This window comes from Pararge aegeria, chromosome 19 (genome assembly GCF_905163445.1).
Source record: "Pararge aegeria chromosome 19, ilParAegt1.1, whole genome shotgun sequence".
Lineage (NCBI taxonomy): Eukaryota > Metazoa > Arthropoda > Insecta > Lepidoptera > Nymphalidae > Pararge > Pararge aegeria.
In genome coordinates this window covers 522,990-543,478 of record NC_053198.1, presented here as the reverse complement: position 1 = coordinate 543,478, position 20,489 = coordinate 522,990, and the positions used below count along the sequence as shown (strand labels likewise).

Sequence of the window (20,489 nt, the reverse complement as noted above, 5' to 3'; positions counted from 1 at the left end):
ACGTCGCGATGACAAATGTTAAACCGGGCCTATTACTTTTACGACTATAGTATTCCAAATCTATTTATGTTTATTATGTCCATAATTATATAGGAATATATTTTTTGCTTAAATTTAAATAAACTTTATTTAACTAACTAAATAACTACCTGATAATGCGATATAATGAAACTTTCAATGTACTAAATACCCTTTTCTACAAACGTAGAACAAGGCGAAAGATGAAATTGTTGAAAAGATTTTATTTTTAATCTTGTTACTCCAAAGGAGTGTAACTTCTAACGCGTGTTCATAACTACACACATATTTTTTCTTTATAATTCTATTATGAAGACGATTTTTAAAATAATTTACATCTGTGTTTTTGTCGATGGTCAATTCATATGTCACATTTTGTCAAATGACAATACACTGTCAGGTTTTTGATTTTGGATAAAATATCGCGGCAACGGACTAATCGTTAATTTCATTTAATACATTAAATAAATATATTCTAAAAAATGGAATATAACAGCAGCGGTGGTTTGCGGAGCCCATTTTCACCTCGAGTAAGACAGTCTATTGGAGGCCGCAGACCTTTAGGGCATGGTTCTGCTAAAAAAAATCAGAGGTACTTTGGCTTTAACCTATTATATTTATGCAAGACCTAATTTATAGTGTCTGCTGATTTGAAAATTCTTTAAAAACGCTTTTATTCTCTCAAAATAAAACTTCGTAAAACGATTCTTTAATTATAAGATAGGTAGGTAGGATTTTTGGGAATTTATGAGTTTCTAAAATTATGTTTTACAGCAAATTTATGCAGTCCATAGAGCAACAGGCTGGTGATGTGATTTACAAGACTCCTCTGAGCACCATTGAGACATTTGGGATGCCTCTACCCGTTTTGGTGACTGAAACACTTACCTTTGGTAAGTACTTATCGGAGCCCATTATATTGTCGATTCTAGATTTAGATTATTGCAGCAGCAGAAAATAGCAGTAAGGTTGAATATTTTATGCCTGCTCCACAAGCTCACATACACTTGTTTATGATTCTGAGTTGCCTAATGTAGAAAGTTTACATCTTTGCTAAACTTCACAAGCACAACTGTTTGAAAACTTATATTAAAATCCTTCTGAATGGTCTCAGAGTCTTAACAGACAACCTAGCCTTTATGTTTGTATTCACTTGCTGAGACTTGGTTGTACTTAGCATCAGACATTGCCTTTTGCATGTGGTAAGCTAGTTTGAGAGTGTTTGGCAGGTTGCAGTGGCGTGCACTTCATACATGCATAAAAGCACTGCCTACCCTGAAAGTTTTGTGTAACTCATAAAGGCAAAGGATTTTTCTAGTTTATGTCATCTTCCTTCATTATGCATACACTGGTCAAAAACCCTATGTAAGCCCAGTGGCTTACATAGGGTTTTTGACCAGCATATTAAAATGATAACCCGCCAGTGCGGGTTATCATTTTAATATGCTTAGATTGGAATGTAATGAATGGATGGAAAGTATAAATGCCATTTAAATGTACTCAATTTTATAGGTCATGAAAATGTACAGACAAGTATAGCTAAGTTTGTAAATTAGAATTTAAATAGGGTTATAAATTATCTCAGGCCTCAGGTTGATTGACACAGGGTGGCAAGTTGCAGTACATTTTAATTGCCATGTGCCCTATTTATAGGTTCTCAACTCACCGTCTCATGGTCAACAAGAAATTATATAGACATAAGAGAAAATTAATCATCAAAAGAATTAGCTATCTTATTGTTTGCAGCTAGTGGTGATGTGAGTGTGCGCATGTCGCCTTGTGGTTGGTGCTGGATAGTGGCTGGGCGCAGAGTGCTGGCCTGGCCTAGAGAGATGGCAGTGTCTCCTGCCGCACCCACCGCAGCAAGGGAGCTGACTCTGCCGCAGACTGACTTGGCACACAAGGCTGACCTTGTTGTGCTGTTTTATGAGGAGGGTGCACAGGTATTGAATTATTTAATGATGATGATGAATATTTGAATCTTGATCCTGTGTCTTACTTATACATGACCTAAAGAAACATAAAAACTAACTAAGCATAGACCCTGTGCTTCAATTACAACAAATCATGTGCTAGAGTAGTTATAAGTAAAGACACAGGTGTTGCAGTTAAAACAATAGTCCAATGATGGCATTTAGAGTTTTCACATATTTAGCCATTGTAAAACTTTGACTTCTAACTAAATAATTTTTCTTTCTTTGTCCAATAACTTGAATTTATTGTAACCCTAAGATTGTCTCAAATGTACTAATTCCACACCTACAGTGGCATAGCCTGATGTTAGATCTTGCAATGTTTATTACTGCCACAACAGCACATCTTAATGTGTCAGTGTTTTGAGAAATATTGTTTCATTATGTTTGGCCAGAAATCAATTTAACTTTGTTTTTTAAGTAGTAAATATTCTTTCCACATTGTCACTTAGCTTAGTGTCTAAGAGCAGTATGCTATAGTCTTTACCTTGAATATGACTTGTACTATCACCACCTATACCATTTTTCGAATCTGTCTAATAATGTATGCAATCTTTTAAATACTTTTTATTGTAAAGTATAAAAAGAGACAAAGAGGTTTAAAAGAAATAAAATGGATGGTGATTTCTATGTAAATTTTATACCATTGTTAATACTAAAATGTATTGAAGGGATATTTACATTTTAGGATAACAAGTTGAAGTATAGTGTAAAATTTCATGCAAGCTGCATGCTATTTCACACCATGAGAGTGGCCATCACAGTAACAGTGTAAAGTGGAGTAGTATTACCTATTTATGCCATGTAAGAGGGGATGCTGTAATGAAGTTTGTGCCAGATGCCCTCCTGCATCGGCGTGTCGCCGGAGGGCGTGGTGCGCTACTGGGCGAGCGTGGGCTCGGAGGGCGCGTACGCGGACGTGTCGTGCGAGCTGGCGGGGCAGGAGTGCGACCGCCTCACCGAGGCGAGCGACGGCCTGCTGCTGGCCACCACCACCTGCACGCTCGTTAGGATTACCACCTCCAAAGGTCATTTGCTACTTCCTAATTACCATCATCCTGGGAACATTATGAAGAACTGTTGGGTGGGTTTCCTCATGTTTTCCTTCACCGTTGAAGCAAGTGATATCATCATGGCTTATAAAATCAAAAGTGAGTGCTGGGATTCGAACTGGGTCCCGCGAAAGTGCAGCCGAAGTCTGAGCCACTCCAACCACACTATCACTGCTTCCCTATATGTTTGAAATCTGTGCATAAATTTCAACCCACTAACTTGAGTTGGGAAATACATTGCCCAGTTTGTTATTCTTCAATTCTTGTTTTCCATTTTTTTTTATTAATATTTACTTAATGTTGGTCTTTCCTATTTTATATTATTATCATTTTTTATATGATCTCTTAATTAACATTTCTATGAGCATTTCCCTCCTTTCTATTTTATTTGTATTTGTGAGAACTTGTAACATTGGCTATACTCTGCTACTTTAATTGTATGTATGTTCTAAGTATTTATGTATATTATTTATAAAAATATACATCAGTCATCTTAGTACCCATAACACAAGCTACGCTTACTTTGGGGCTAGATGGAGGTGTGTCTATTGTCGTACTATATTTATTTATTATTTAATAGCGTTCAGGCTGCTTCTGAATAAGGTGCAGCGGGGATACTTTATGATTCTTGTTTGTTGTCAGAGGGGCGCCCCTCAGTGGTGTGTCAAACAATGCGGCCGCCCAGCGGTTGGCTGGGAGGCATCGGTCGACGGGTCTCCTTGCTATTCTTCGGATCTATGCCCGCTCATGCCGATACGGTAAGTCTCGCATCTCTTGTGGTTTTGCAGTACTACCGATTGTCGTCCCCTGCTAAACTTTTGTAGGAAGTTCCAAAATTAAGTAAACGTAATTTTAGGGATTATAAATTATATAGTTAAAAATACATTTATTTTTAAGTGTTTGTTTTTGTTTCAACTTAATTTAATTACAAGTCGTGTTGTTGTTCTAAGCTAAAACCCAAAGTATGTGTACATTCACAAAATTTGTTATTATTTATAGGTATTTAGATCTGCCTTTAGTTATTACCTGATTTGTGATACCTAATAACAATAAATAAATCTGTGGTCCTCGTTGTTCATCGCACTCGTTGGATGCATTCGCTCGTAATCCACTACTGCACGAAAGGCCCAACGGGAGGGGCAGCCACAAGAGCCTGTGTTGTGCAGCGGCTGGTGGGCGTGGTGGCGCTGCCCGCGAGCGCGCCGGGCAGCGCGGAGGCGGAGGGCGAGTGCGTGGCGCTGCTGGCGGGCGGGCCGCTGCTGCAGCTGTGGTGCGGCGCCGAGCTGCACGAGCACCACCTGCGCCGCCCGCTGTGCGACGCCTTCGCGCGCGCGCACCTGGCGCCGCAAGGTACGCGCCGGCCCACCTCGCTTCGGGGGCCTCCGTAAACTATGCGAGGGGTTTTTGAGATTGTTGACCTTTTTCAAAATGTGGGTTTCTTACGTCAGAGCGTTGGATTGTTATTGTAAAAAGACCAAAATGGTACAATTGCACGACTCATGATGCGAAGCATCGGAGAATGCTTTACGATCGAAAAATTTTTTTCGCCTCATTTCGGCGGCTATTTTTATTATTATAGCCTTGCTAGTTCACGGAATCGAGATATTTTGCATATTATTGTCGAGATAATTTAATGGAGATTAATTCCATACTTCTAAAAAATTGATTTACTGCAATAGAATTGGAAAAAAACACCAAAATAGGTCAAAAATTTTTCCTGTCCGTCATGTGTGAAACCCGAACACTCTAACTTGTGAAAAAATCCATTATTTGAGTTAAATTAAAAAAAAAAAATTCTAATCGACGATTGTAGGTCACTGAATGCGAATGATTAATTAATTCAGTGTAGTTTAATTGCAATTAATAAAAAACGAAAACTGCAAGACTGTATATCTATATATATCCATGTAAAATTAACATGGATGGTGATATATCTATATCTATAGATATTATGTACATTTTATTCCACCAGGGGCGCCTGTGCATCACTTTCCTAGTACGGCTGTTTTAAATATTTTTTTTTTCTTTTTATTTTGCACGACTCATGTGTTTCTTTTTCGTTATTTATTGACAAATAATTGGATAGCTATTTTACTGTGAGTCGTGCACTTTTGGATTTTCCAAATTGTTTTTTTCTAATGTCGGCAGGCGACGCGAGCGGGCTGGAGGTGGCGGCGCTGGACGTGCACGCGCACGGCGCGCGCGGCCTGCTGCTGCTGCTGGCGGCCGGCTACGTGGCGCGCTCGCCCGACACGCGCTACGCGCTGGGTGAGTGCGCCGGACACTCCGACACTCCCATTTCTAGTTATTTATGCAACTGCATGACGTAAGTTACGACGCCCATTTTAAGTCTAGCGCTATTATCGAGTATAATAGCTTAGGATTTCATACGTAGAACGCAGGTTTTTTTTTTTTGTCATTTTCTTCCTGGGGAAAGGATAAAATGTTATCTTCTCTCTCTATTTTGTAATTTTATCGCAGAGCCATTACGAGTACCTATATGTATCTGTATACCTACCTGTATCTCGCGAACTTATTATTTTAATTTTGACGGCACTGGACGATGTAGTTGCCGTTTGTTTTTAACCTCCAACGCGAAAGCGACGGGTATTATAAATTCGACATACGTGTGTCTGTGACATCGTAGCTCCCAAAGTCAAAGTAAAAAAAATATTTTATCAAATAGGCCCAAAGATGGTTCTTATGATGCGTATATTACATGAAATTATATTCGTCAATTTAATTTGAAACTACGAGGAAGGCGTTCTGGTCTAACAAGAAGCCCACGGCACTCTTAGCCGGATGTTCTTTTCTGTTAACACCATGTCACATTGTCATTTAAAATAATTAAAAGAGTAAGGCTATCAAAATAATATTTCACACCTAAATTTTTTATCAGATACCGGCCGGATGAACCGATTTTGATTTTGTTTGTTTTTCTGTCTGATGAAAATCCAACTAAGATGGTCGCCGCCACGTAACGGCGGATTACGTATTTTTTCACACCTTCAATAAAGGTTTGTGTCGAATGAAAAAGCTTGACTAGTTGACCAATTTTTAAATTAAATTGTTTAATTTTTGGGAGCGGTCTCATAGAAAATTCCGAGAGCGAGAGTTGACAGTGCGCTAATTGGCAAACTCCGGCAGCGCACGTGAGCGTGGAGCAGCGCTCGCGCGTGCGCGTGGTGTCGCTGTGCGCGCTGCCCGCGCCGCGCGACCTGGAGCCGCCGCGCTGCCTGCCGCTGGGCGCGCGCCCGCTGCTCTACGCCTCCGGCTACGTGGCCTGCGTGTCGCGTGAGTGCCGACGCACACCCGACGGGAAATCGGATGGCCGCCATCTTAACAATAATAATAATAATAATCATCATTTATTCAGGCTAAAAATGATGGATATAATAATGACATGAATGCCCTAACCTCTGCGGAAGGAAAACCTGTGTTACAGAGGCTAGGTCCTTCCTGATGTTACAAAGGGCGCTTGATTATTTGAAACCTATGTTTAACCTATGTATAAAAATTAAACTATAAGTAAAGAATTAATTTTGTAGGTCTGTGTGGGGTATTCTGGGTGTGTGTGTGTGAAAGTGTGTGTGAGAAATCTTAAAAACGCCATTTTCTTTTATTTTTGAACTCTTGTATAAATATTATATATAGTGAAAAATCCATACCAAATTTTTTCAGGAGTAATCAATCAGTGAATCAGTACAAGCGGCTTAATACATATAATAATGTTTATAATATTCCCTTCACTTTATCACACAAGAAACAATATTTAAACTATACTTCAGGCCTATACTTCAGGTCTTTAAATAAAATAATTTCTTGTTGAAACAAACTCTTACATATATTCTTAAATGTCACTTGTGACTGTAAATAACACTGGTGATTTAAAAAAGGTTCGATTACGAAGTACATATTAATTAATAAAAACTGGTTGTCTGACTGACTACTTATGCCAAACGGTACATGAACATTGGACAATGTTATTAAGACCAGTCAAACCTTGTTTAAGGTTTTATTTTTTATACCCTACTTTAAAAAATTTGGTAGTTACACAGAAAAACTTTGAAAAGTATTCATACAAAACAAATGATTTCTGAGTCTAAACGGGCCCAACTTCCAATCGACAGCAGCGGCACCGGAGAAAACGGAGTACGTGGACGTGTCCGCGGAGTCGGACCGCATCTTGGGCGCGGCGCTCTGCGACGGCCTGCCGCTGCTGTTCAGCCGCAAGCACGGCGTGCTGCTGCTGCGCGCCGCCGAGCCGGGCCCGCGACCCTCCCCGTAACTATGCCCCGCCACTCCGCACCCTATGTAGCACTCGCATAAGGTCGAGAATACACTACCCCAACCATAACTTCTCGATGTCTTCATGCCTACTTCAAGAAACACCGCATTGCTTTGCCAGGTTTTCTTTTCTTCTGTGGGTTACTTATTCGAAGATTTATCGTCACGATAATTCGCTTCGAATGGGAGAGAATAGAATATAATAGTTTTCATTTGCTGGAATATGGATACGAAATAGGTCTTAATAAAACATGGATATGTAACCAGTTCTTATAGGTTCTACACTAGCGCCATCAAGAATAAGTAGAAGTGCATTTTGTATTACAAAACTTGGCATTTTCGAAAAAGATATAATAATTACAACTGCATCCGATTAATGAACGGTACTACCTGGTCACCTTGTTTATCATCTAGAAATGGAAAAATGTTAGTTTATATACAGGATTATGAACTAACATTTTTCCTATTTGCGACCCGCACCTAAGTAGATTTATACCAATGTTGCAATGAAATGTTGAATGTTGAAATAATGCCTATAAAAATACCTAGACAACCTATCGTGATTCTGTAAAAGTCATTGGCTTTCTGAATAATTTATCTTTAGGAAATAATAAGATAGAAAGTACTTAGCTAGGTAGCTAAGGTTGTACAATGAATAGCTAAAAGGTTTTTTTAAAGAACTGTTCACTAAAAAACTGTTCCTAATTTCATTGCAACTGATCAGAAAGCCACAAAAGAAGTCGTATTTCAGGAATAATCAGGAATAATAAATAGTCTAATACAAAAATAAAAATATATTTTGCGGAATTCCTTAATATATTATGAAAAGTGAGAAGTTAGAGCTAATATTGACTATTATATTATAATTGTTTTTATATATCAGGTCGATCTGCGAAAGTGCGATGGGTTCTCCGTGCCCCTCCGACATGTACGACAGCAATCTCTCGCTCTACGAAATTGATCCGCACGAGGTAAGTCTTTTTTCAATTCATTTGCTATATTAAACAAATAAAACAGTTAAAATAACATTCAAGATATTACTAACACTTCTCCTGCCTAATGAAAAGTATTCTGTCTAGTAACCATAGTGTAATCGGTGTAAAGTTAATCATTACCAGCCGTAATATCCTGGACTAATAATAATGCAATCTCTATCTCTATTCACTGGGATACAAAGTAGCCTTTTATCGGCCTCGAAGCTTTTGGCCCGGATGAGACGGAAGCCTCGAGGCCGATCGCGGAGCTAGGACTCACGAGCTCGCCGCGCCAGGTGGGCGCCGCGAGCACGGACGCGGTGGGCAAGCTGAAGAGCGCGTTCCTGTTCCACGTGCGCGGCGACGCGGGCGCGGCGGCGCGCGTGCTGGGCGAGCTGTTCCCGCGCACGGAGCCGCACAGCGACGCGCCGCTCGACCGCTCCGTGCTGGCGCTGGCGCACGACATGCTGGACGACGCGCCCGCCGGCGACCCGCGCTGGCGCCTGCGCACCGGCGCGGCGCTGGGCAGCTCGGCCGCGCTGCAGGCGGCGGCGCAGCTGCGCGACAAGCAGCGCGCCTTCGCGCTGCTGCTCGACTTCCTGCGCGCGCTCGGCCTGTGGCGCCGGCTGGGCAGCGTCAGCCGGGGTGAGGCCTTCTTTTCTATATATAGTTCTATTATACTAATTAATAAATATAAGTGCGGTCTCAAAGAATGTCGGGCCGATCCGTGCAGCTAAAATAGTTATTTATGCAACTGTTTTATAATAACGGGTATTGTGTTGTATGAATGTACACTTATGGGACACTAACCTACACCACACTATGTTTCAATACTTAATTATCTAATAATAGTGTTTTAATGTTAGCACATTTATTTATTTATTTATCAACAGGTTACAATTACTCTTATAAAACTAAACGAAAATTGAAAAAACATGAAATATTGTAAACCCACTTAGACTGCCACAACTTGCGAATAAAAAAGGATTAAGAGATTATTTGGAGAAAAAACGAGTAAGAAAAGAAACATGAGAGTATAAGCTGTAAGATCCATCAAGCTGTGACATAAACTAGCCGGATCTAGCGCCCCGAACAAAATTATAAATTTCAGAATAAAATTAAAAAACTTAAATTATGTATAAAATAATAAAAATCCTGACAATATATACCAAAGAACAACTTGCTAGATTAATACAAAAAAGAGCAAAAACGGGAATAAAACGACTGTATTACTGTAACTCAATTAGAATTGTTGTCGCTCAGAGCACGAGGAGGGCACGGTCAGCACGCAGTACGAGCTGTGCGCGCTGGCCGAGCGCCTGGCGGCCGCGCGCGCGCTGCAACGCCTGCACCAGGAGGGCGCGCCGCTCGTGGACGCCGCGCTGCACCGGGTGCGTGCGTCGGCTTCAGTACATGCTTGTTTCAACTTAAATCACTAGTGCTACTGTCATTATAATGTGAAACGTCAAATGCACTGGGCCGCCAGAATGAATAAGATTCCTTTCATCTGCGATGATTGCGAGTGTCTGACGCAGTGCCGCGCAGGTGGCCGCGAGCGCCGAGAGCGACGGCGAGGAGGCGGAGGTGGTGGCGGCGCTGCGCGCGGGCGCGCTGTCGGCGGCCGACGTGGTGTTCCGGCGCGTGACGCGTGTGCGCCGCGTGCTGCGCGCGCTGGCGCTGCTGCCGCCGCCCGCGCACGACGCGCGCGCCGCCGCGCTGCACGCGCTGCACGCCGTGCGCGCGCTCACGGTGCGCCTCATGTTTCATAATAATAATAATAATCATTTGTTTGCAAGAACGTTTGTACAATATAAAGATGTTGGGAAACGATATAGTTATTTTAGAGAGCATAACATTCTACTAAATTAGTGTGCAAATTTGGTTCATTGGATAGTAAAAAAAAGATCAACCTTAATTAAATGTCAAATTAAATTAAAATAAACACTACAAACACATGATAAAATTAAAAATGACAGTAAGTAAATAAATAACCAAATCGAAATAATGATCCATAATTTATATTAAAAATGGTTTAGTTTATAACAAATATTCTTTTACATCATAATAACATTTTTCGAGAAGCATTTTACTTAATTTATTCTTAAACATATTAAGATTCATGTTGTCGAAATCGGTTGGTAGTTTATTGTATATTTTTACAGCCATACCGCAAGCACGTATATAAATGTTATAATAGTGTAAACATAGTTTACACTAAAAAGTTAAGAAAACATAATACACTTTCAAAAAGTAGAATACCTTTGAAAACAAATTCAACCTTAATATCAACAAACAGCTAATAACTCATTCATCTATATGAGCAACGATAACACCCTGCTAACCCGTCCGCCCGCGTGAGACGCTGCTGACACCATTTAACTAGTTAGCGAAGTCAATGCACCGGCGTGGGTTTTTTACGGTTCAAGTGCGACGTAAAACTGGTCCGTCACTGTGTGGGTTTCAATTACACCCAATTAAAGTAAGATTCTCAAATTATGAAACTTATTGGTAGCCTTTAGCGGCGCGACTGTTAGTTTGAAACCCGCCCTGAACCTTACCATTTGCTGTAATGCCGCTTGTGGCGCCGCCGGTCCGCAGACGGTGCTGAGCGAGGTGCACAAGTGCCGCGCGCAGGGCCCGCCGGACGGCCCGCCGCGCCCCGCGCCCGCGCTGGGCCCGCGCGCGCTGCTGTCCGCGCTGGCGCAGCTGCACACGCGCGCCGTCACGTGAGTGCCCGCGCACGCGCCGCCCGTGGCCCGGCGCCAGTGCTCATAAATATACTATGTCCTATACCTGTCTATTGTCTAGAACCTGGGGTTCATTCACTCTAGTAAAAATCCCCAGAAACTTATAGCGGCACTTATACTGGCTCTGGTAGTGATCAAATAATAAATAAGTTCCATGAAAGCATCAGATTTACATACATAGTTTAACGAGTCGCTATGGCGAGGTGCGGGATATGATTCTAGTGTTGGTGTTAGTTTTAGTGGAAGGTTATGGAATGGCTATCCCGTATCGGTAAACGCAGACTCGGTAGTTCCCTAACTAGATCGTCAGAGAACGCCAAACGAAGAACGGAGACGCCGGACGCATGCGGCAAGGCCGTGGAATTTGGAAATCATTACAAATCGCTCTTGTGACCAAAAGGGCAGGTCTGTCGGTTGGTTTAGTAAAGATGGGTGCGAAATCTATTCCACTTCAACCATCTACTTTTATAGCGTGCTCAGTGTCATATAGCTCCAAAAATATCGAATGTCTCTCGTGCGAACTGAATGAAATGGAATGGCATTGCCTGGTCCCGCGCAGCGAGTGCGCGCGCGCGTGCCCGGACGCGGCGCTGCGCGCGCAGCTGCTGGAGGCGGCGGCGGCGCTGGCCGACCTGCTGCTGAGCGAGGCGGAGCCGCTGCGCCAGCCGCCGCGCACCGCGCACTTGTACGAGCGCCTGCGCGCCGACGCGCTGCTGCCCTACCGTGAGTGCCCCGGCGCCTGCTCCGGCAGAGAAGTTTATTTGTTTTAAATGTGTTTTCGATAATTATTATTTGAATTGATCAATTGTAAAATCATTTTTTTGAAAAACTATCAAGTCAAATTGACATAATTATTGTTTAAATTAAATTTTTGTCACGGTCGACTTTAAGGCACGTCGAGGAATAATTATCAGTTGATCAGTGAAAAATGTGTAAATAATTGTTTGACCCCGCAGTGCAGGAAGGCCAGGCCGAACGCGCCGCGGTGCTGGCGGAGAAGTTCAAGGACTTCGATCTGTTGATCGACATGTGCGTGCGGCGCGACGACATGCCGCGCCTCTACGCGTACATCGACAAGTACGCCGACGAGGTACGCGACTACTGTTTTACGACTGTTTAATGTGTTCGATTTACGCTAACGCAGATTTGAAGTTTGATTAAACTAAGTAAGAAAGCAAGTTAACATCACTTCATTTCATGGTGAAGGAAAATATCATCAAGAAACCTGCATCTTCTCTAGTTAGACAACTATTTAGAAATATTCTTGTGCCGCGGAACTATAATTCGAGTACAGGTACTTAGCCGATAGATTTTATATAAAACAATTTAATGGAATTCGAAATATCTGTAACCAAGTACTAAGTAACATTTCCATTAAAAACGTAAATCAAAGTTCATATGGTCAAAATTCAAAATTCAAAATTCATTTATTTCAAGTAGGCCTAATATAAGCACTTTTGAAACGTCAAGTCTGTCTGTTTGTAGTGATTCTACCACCGGTTCGGAAGGCAAATTCTACCGAGAAAAGGCCGGCAATAAACTCAGCAGTTGCTCTTTTCCAACATCAACAATTTACATTTTAACATTCATTTTTCTATCTTGTGAGAGCTGAAAGCGGAGCCGGAAGCTTCCAAGCAACCTTGTCATTAAAAAATTCATCAATTGTATAATAACCTCGCTGTAATAAGTGTGTTTTAACAAATTCTTTAAACTTGTGCATTGGCAGGTCCAAAATCACCTTAGGAATCATATTATAAAAGCGTATACTCAATCCCACAAATGATCCCTGTACCTTACGCAGACGATATGCAGATGACACTAATTTATGACCATTTCTTGTAAGTCGACTGTTTATGTCCACTTTTTGTTTATAAATACTAATATGTTGTCTTACAAATACTATATTGTTATAAATATATTGTGAAGCTACAGTAAGTATGCCTATTTCTTTAAACTTCTCACGGAGGGATTCGCGTGATTTAAGTTTATATATTGACCGTACCGCTCTTTTCTGCAATATAAATATAGTTTCGATATCAGCTGCTTTACCCCATAACAAGATTCCATAGGACATAACACTATGAAAGTACGCAAAATAAACTAGCCTAGCTATTTCAACGTCAGTAATCTGTCTAATTTTTCTGACTGCGTAGGCAGCCGAGCTTAGTTTACCCGCTAGTGAATCTATATGGGCACCCCACTGTAGCTTATTATCCAAGGTCACGCCCAGAAAAACTGTGGAAGTCTCTATTCTTAGTGCTTCACCATTTATCATTATATTTTTATCAATTTTCTTTACATTTGGTAAGATAAATTCGACACACTTTGTTTTTTTTGCATTTAAACTGTCTCACTGAGAGTGCTACTGTGTGCCGATAGGATTATTGACAATTCTGCTTAGTCAAAATTGTTCCACGGGGACTCAGTCTTACGGAATGGTGTAGTTTCGACAATATGATATTAAACCATGAAATTATAATAATTAAATAAAAAGTACATCAATTTCTATTTATTTATATAAATAACGAAGAGAACATTACAAATCTGTATTCAATTACAGATTAAGGGATGATCGTCGATCATAAAAACTAAGCTTTATTTCACTTTCACTTTTCGTTCCACTGTTATTATTATTGCCAGCAATGGCAGCCTATTAGTGGGTTGAACAGTATGTTCAATTGGCTATCATAAAGCCTGGTCGATATGGCGCCGTGTGCACCGCAGGGCATGGCGGAGCAGACGTTCGCGTGGCTGGCGTCGCGCGGCGGCGCCCAGCACGCCCTGCTGCTGCGCGCGCTGGGCGGGGGCGCGGGCGCGGGCGCGGGCGCGGGTGCTGGCGCGGGTGCGGGCGCGGGCGCGGGCGGGCGCGTGGAGGCGCGGCTGCGCGCGTGGCTGGGCGCGGCGCCGGCGCGCCTGCCGCTGCGCGCGCTGCAGCGGCTGTGCGGCGGCGACGCGCGCGCGGCCGGCGACCTGTACGCCGCGCTGGCGCAGCAGGAGACGCGCTGCGTGGCGCGCATGGCGGTGAGCTCCCATCCGGCCGCTTTCGACTACCTCGTTGAGGTCATCTGTCCAGCGGCCCGAGGACGTCGCACTCGCGATCTAGGTCTACGTCGGTGACTTTGGTTATTCTCCAGATTTCATCATTACTAATTTTGTTCCACAGCGCGACTTTGAATTTGTGAACCAGGTCAACTGTCCCCGTCTCCGCTCCATATTATGCCATTAATCACATAGTTAGATCGGACAAAATCTGATATGAATGTGCTTCGGCAGACGATGGCTTCGATAGCCAAGCTGTGCCTGCTGGCCGGCGCCGAGCCGGGCCGGGCCGAGGCGTGGCGCGCGGCCGAGGCGCGCCTGGCGCTGGCGGAGCAGCAGCACGCGTTGCCGCGCGAGCTGCGCCTGCACCACGGCCTGGACGAGGCGCACGACGGCGGCCGGGTGCTCGAGCCGGAGGAGCTGGTGCAGGTAGCTGATGTTTCCAAATACCTTGCGAGTCTTGAATATGCTGGGCTTTTAAAAAAAATGTAAAGGCTGAATCGCACCATAAACTAATAATACTATAGATATGACTAGTGCAAATTCGTTTCCAACTTATATACCAAAGTTGCGGATGTTTCAATCGTGCCTACCGAGATTTCAAGGTCAAGTACTATTGTAAACTGCCTTACAATGTCAGAGCCTCTCCTTATGCAACTTTAATATATTTTTTTCAAGCGCTATTTCAACGCTCGCCCGCGCCCGCCGTCGCCTCTGTTCTTGAGTTTATTTATAATCTTTAGTGTCTCATTTTAATGCACCGTCTCTAGATGTACATCGACTCGGCTAGCCGCTCGCTCACTGAATACGACTACAAGAAGGCTTTGGACCTCACCGACTTCGTGCAGGACATGGAACGGCGGGACGAGTTGCGGCTGAGGGTGAGTGATACGCGTCAGGTGCTATAAATCCCCGAACCCAAATTGTACGAGTAAAACCTTGTGGAGTAAAATAAATATATATTTTGTCCATTTTAATACATTTTCTCATATTAAATTAATGATTCTAGCAAAAGTATATTGCGATATCTGTTAAGTTCTTTATATTAACCGAGTGTAACAGCCTTGTCATGGTAGTCATCAGTATGGGCGGTCACAGTTCAACGAGTATGCAAAATTTCGTGACTGTGCTCTTAGCCGCTGAGGATTTCGTCGTCGGGAGTCAACTTCATATGAAGCACCCGTTATATAATGGCACTTGGAACGCGTTTGTAGGATTGCTTGTCTATGTTCTTAGCCACTGAGAAGTCGAGAAAAAGGGGCAAACAAACAAATATACATTCGCATTTATAAGACTAGTTGCGATTAGGTATAAAATAGATACCTTCTGTTTGTAATGAGTATCGTGTGGCAGGTGTGGTGCGCGTGCATCCGGCGCGACGACTGGTCCACGTGCCGCGTGGACGCGCCGGCCGACGAGATGCAGGACAAGATGTTCTTCCGCCTGCTCGACCTGGTGCACCTCATGGGTAAGGGCGAACATGGCGTGTGCCGGACACGAGCTCCGAGCCATTACATTGACTCACTTCAGAACATTGAGGCATGCAGGTCTCCTCGTTATGTTTTTCTTCTTAATTAAAGCAGAGTGATTGATATTTGTTCCAATTAAAAACGCGTTCTCTCTCTCTGTCTCTCTCTTCTTTAGAGAATCCTCGAGTAAGTACTTGAGAATCGGTGGTTGATAGCCTCTGATGCATTTGCCCGTGGTCGTGGCGACCATGAGGCACTTTTGGCTTGATTGAGATGTTGAAATCTTTCCGAGTCCTATGTAGCTGTGACATAGCGCTTTTGGCTATGGGAGATCGATATTGGGAGATCGCAGCGTTGTCTAACTCTTTACCTAACGAACCTAACCCTTTACTGAATTTTAAAAGGTACGGAGGTAGTCTCATTAATCCTTACAACTTCTCAGCCATAGTACAGTAGGCATTTTTAAGTAGAGCTATTAGATCTCCTAATTCAATAAGCATTAAAAAACGCACATAACACCGAAAAGTTAAGGTGACAGGGAGCCGAAGTTCTGCTCACTAACTAAGCTACCAACGCTTCTTAACTTTAATCTTTCTTAAATTATAATCAATGCAAAACCATATCGGTCCATCTGTTTTACCGCTAAACAAAGACAGTCAGACAAAGGATAGTTACAGTATATCATTAATCATACCCATTTTTTTGCATTGGGAAGTAAATATATCAGCTTAATTTAACATTCATGACTCGACAACGGCAGTACTCGACCCAAATTTAGCGCTTACGAATAGCTACTGTATGAAAAATACGTTGCAGGTCTTCACTCACTTATAATTATCTTGCAGGCGGCGACCTTGAATTGCTGCTACCCCCAGTGGAGGACATCCTAACGGCACCGGAGCTAGCAGAACTGGTCTCCGACCCTCGGTTCCACTTCATCATCAAGTACGGCTACGAGTGTGTTGACGCCACCAGAAACGACATCATTGAGACCTCGTAACTTGAGAGATTGTATCTTAGTAAATCTTGAAGGCTGAGATTTGCACGTTCGTAATGGAAGAGTCGATTTCGAGTAAACTGTAACGTCAGAGTTAAATTTATTTTAATCAACTTGTTATTTCTTCTGAAATTCAGGCGGAAGATATTTTGATAACAAGATTCGTTTTTTGAAATAAAGTTTAATAAGGTCATTTTACTTTTACGTTACAGTGTTTTGATCCCCAGAAACGTCTCCATTATTGCGAGCCATTGTCATGCAAGTCACAAACAGATACAAAAGATTATTTTTAAGCTAAAAATGTATTTTGCGAAGTTAATTTTGAATTGTGACTCAACATTGACGTCATAAATTACAATATCATGGGTGTTTAGATTTTGACTACATAGATGTTCGGTAAATTCGGTGTTATTTGGAGAATTTTTATAGGTTTAGGGTATGTATGACTGAACTTGGAACGTCAACTTTTTTTTTATACATTCCGGTTTTTTATGAAGCAAAAGGATTTCGATGTATTTTTTTTGTTAGTACTTTTTTAACATTTTCTTTAGTTTAATCTGGCACCGATGGATTAATCTTTGTTACAAATATTAAAGTAATTTAAACAAGTTTAAAGTCCATAATACTTTTAAACACCACTAGCGGAAATAAATATCGTATCTCCATAAAATCATTATCGTTCTTTTTTTTTCTTCTTAAATAATGATCTTTTCAGCCATTACTGCAGTGACGAAAAATCTGTTTTTTCAAACTGAATATACAATGCTAATATAGTTGTTTAAGAATACAGTACAGAATACAGTTTGAATGAGAAGGTAAGTAGTTTTACTGCTTACCTTCTCATCCAAAGTTCTCTTAAATAACCCTAATGCCCATTTTCACTAAACCTACGCGTTGCCTAGATTGAATGTATAATGATTAAAACGATGTCTAAAAACGATTCACCGGTTGATAAAATGTCTAGGAATCTCCTTAGATTAGGCTTAACTTATTTAGGCATTGCCTTGTATGTCGTTAGTGAAAACTGGCGTAAGAATCCTTGCTGTCTCCATAAACGTATGTTAACCGAACTTGACAACCCATGATATTTTATTTCGCAGCATTGAGTAATTACTACGTAATAGAGCAGGCGGGTCCAATAAATATACACAGTGTGCACGCATAACTACGGTCACGCGGCCGACTAAAACAGAATAATGCGTTATTTGGTTTTGTTTGACCGATTCTTACATTGAGTAACCAATTCAATAACATAATTAGATGTTAGATATAACAGGAATGTGCAGAATTAATTCTACTAAAGTAGTTTGTGTAATAACGTAAATAAATAAATAAAAAATAATATAATATATAATAGCATAGATCAGAGACTCATTCAAGAAAATCAAATTTTGGATTTATTTGATTTTATTTAATGAGTTAAGAGTAAATATACAATTCATTTTGAATTTGATTTAATTAAGCAAGTGTCACATAAGCTGTTATGTTTTGGCATACACACGTTTATTGCGGCCCACAACACAAGTATCTTAACTTTGCGACGTATCCTCTAATACGTAGTAAATTATTTCTCTGAGTTTGTAAGTTATGGTATTGCTTTAAGTTTAAAATGTACAAGTTCTCACCATTCGAAGATGTTCAGTCAGACTGATGTAGGTGTATACCATAGTTTGGCGGACATACAGTTGGGCAATAAGTGTGTATGGGAATAACAGCATTTATTCAACGTTTTATCAGCTTGTGGGTCACAGACTGTGATGGATTAAGCCTTCTCATACTAGACCTTGGCTATTTTTCAAGTGTATGAAGTTTAAACGGGTTAATTAATTAAATTTAATAAGGTGTTTGTTAAATCAAATACTGCACCATTAGCGCTAGGATTTGCGCCACGAGACCATTATTTCTACCAATTACTCATATTTTTAGACGAGATAATGGGTTTGTGGATTAAGATAATTTCTCAAAGGAATTACAAAAAAATCGCTTAATTGAGAAAACATTAAACTTAAAAATAAAACATGTTGTGAGCGTACACGATAGAAGGTACATATAAATCTATAAAGCATAACTTAATGCAGCTAAAAAAAAATGTTCGTACAATCGGGTAGTTTCACAAATATTACCGAGCAAAAACATACGACTTAAACAAAGATCATCGTTTACTGGAAACGACTTATACTGACATATTATTTATCAAGTAGAATTGTAATTTTTTCTTAAATATAAACGTAGATTTAGATTCTGTTATATAAGATGGCAGTTTATTATAAATCTGCGCTCCTTCAAAAATAATATTTTTGTTGCCATAAGTATTAGTTCGAGGTTTGTGATGTAATAAGAGCTGATTTGCCCGATTTAATTTTCTCGTGATGCGCATGCTAGCCCTACAGAAAGAAGGTAATGCTCTACAGGTGGGTTGTTGGCAGTTTCGACTGCGTAGCCCGTTATAAATTCGCAAAGTTACTCGTTCCCCAACGGCATGATCGCTAAACCGGATACTAATAAGATAGCTGTAATAATGTGTGATTATTGTTATTTTTTAATGGAATTGTTCTTCATATGTTGCATTAAAGATAATTGATTATATCATGTTGTTTTTTTTATATTTAGCTTTGTAAATCATGGAACAACCTTAATAAAATAGAACAATCATAATAAAACGAAAAAGGCATGAGTGGCCAGAATACCAGCGTTTCCGTTAGTATTCGGAACATTAAGCTGAGTCAGAACCTTTTTATTGACACGACACATCCTAGACTTTAACTATTAATAATTGAGTATAAAATTTTAAGTCACTCCGTATGTAAGTCTGTGTTGTTCTGCTAAATAAACAAATTCTATTCTATTCTATTATTTGGGTTCTTCAACAATGCTAATGTAAAATAGGTTAAAATATTAATTGATAACTCCTAGAACGTCGATTGTAACAAGCTTGAGGATCATATTACAATAATTCTACTAAGAGGTAGAACTATTGTAATCTGCTTTTCAAACAGGTAGTAGAATCACTACAAACAGGCGTAACATTAGAATAGAGTTTGGAAGAAATACCGGTTACTATACACCATACTTAACTTAATATCCTTTTCTCAATTAATTAATTAAGAAAAGTTGCACAGATTGTGCTAACTTTTCTTATCCCGCAAATCGATCTTTTCAAACTCGAGTCACCCTCATAGATACCTACTTTTCTTTGATAGTCTAGTAAAGGCCATTATTCTATTTTCAAAACACTATGAATATACGAACGTGGTAAGTATACAAAATATGGTTTGTCTTTATATTTAATATAAATCATCGGGTTTATCATAGATAACGTGCCGTAATTCTCTATTTCTATTCTATGATATCTAAGTCGGGCTTGTTACCAAGATAATGACTCTCTTGCACAATTTCTGGATGACCTTTTAATTGAAAATAGAGTGGAAATTAAAAATAAATAAATAATTTTAAACTACCTACTTAATAATCATCCCTATTACATTACATATCTACAAACATATTTTGTTAATCCTAACTGATATGTTTGACAACAAAGTGCTTAGCCCTGTGTTTATTACAAGTAGTAAGGTCTGCTCATTATTAAAATAAACTAAAAAATATCTGCCGGGAATATAATATAATCTAACTATCATATATAAAGATAGCGGTAATAGTCCTGTGGGTAGGACTTCAGTCAATTATAACTGTAAGAAAAAAAAATATAGTTCTACGCGTAAGTACGTATTTGCTATGAAACTTTAACAGGCGCAAGGTGTTAATTAAACTCAATTGTTAGGAAAATATTTTGACCAAATCATAATATTCGTTTTCGTGTATATATACACAATTAACAAACTGTACAATGTTTGAGATTGTGGAATATGTCAGTCAATCAAAAAAATGCTGATTTTTCTACGTTAATATTACAATAACCGTTTGCGCTGTGCATGT

General features: G+C 40.5%; 1 protein-coding gene across 1 annotated transcript; it reads left to right on the top strand.

Annotated features, from left to right (window-relative positions):
• The first annotated feature begins 374 nt into the window (after positions 1–374).
• Positions 375–19,142, top strand: LOC120632145 (nuclear pore complex protein Nup133). Its single transcript, XM_039901950.1, has 21 exons — positions 375–610; positions 793–911; positions 1,765–1,961; positions 2,830–3,019; positions 3,686–3,801; positions 4,210–4,393; positions 5,192–5,311; positions 6,191–6,337; positions 7,174–7,327; positions 8,214–8,301; positions 8,601–8,949; positions 9,568–9,695; positions 9,850–10,053; positions 10,903–11,030; positions 11,452–11,774; positions 12,008–12,141; positions 13,776–14,072; positions 14,325–14,519; positions 14,861–14,971; positions 15,444–15,558; positions 16,405–19,142. Exons 1-21 carry the CDS (start codon positions 501–503, stop codon positions 16,557–16,559), a joined length of 3,564 nt encoding a protein of 1,187 aa, XP_039757884.1. The 5' UTR covers positions 375–500; the 3' UTR covers positions 16,560–19,142.
• The last annotated feature ends 1,347 nt before the right edge of the window (positions 19,143–20,489 follow it).

Bases quoted from the DNA above. Each gene is read 5' to 3' on its own strand.
- LOC120632145 (XM_039901950.1), top strand. From the start codon at position 501: ATGGAATATAACAGCAGCGGTGGTTTGCGGAGCCCATTTTCACCTCGA. The intron at 3,020-3,685 runs GTCATTTGCTAC...GTTTGTTGTCAG, and splicing joins TAGGATTACCACCTCCAAAG to AGGGGCGCCCCTCAGTGGTG. The intron at 12,142-13,775 runs GTACGCGACTAC...TGTGCACCGCAG, and splicing joins TCGACAAGTACGCCGACGAG to GGCATGGCGGAGCAGACGTT.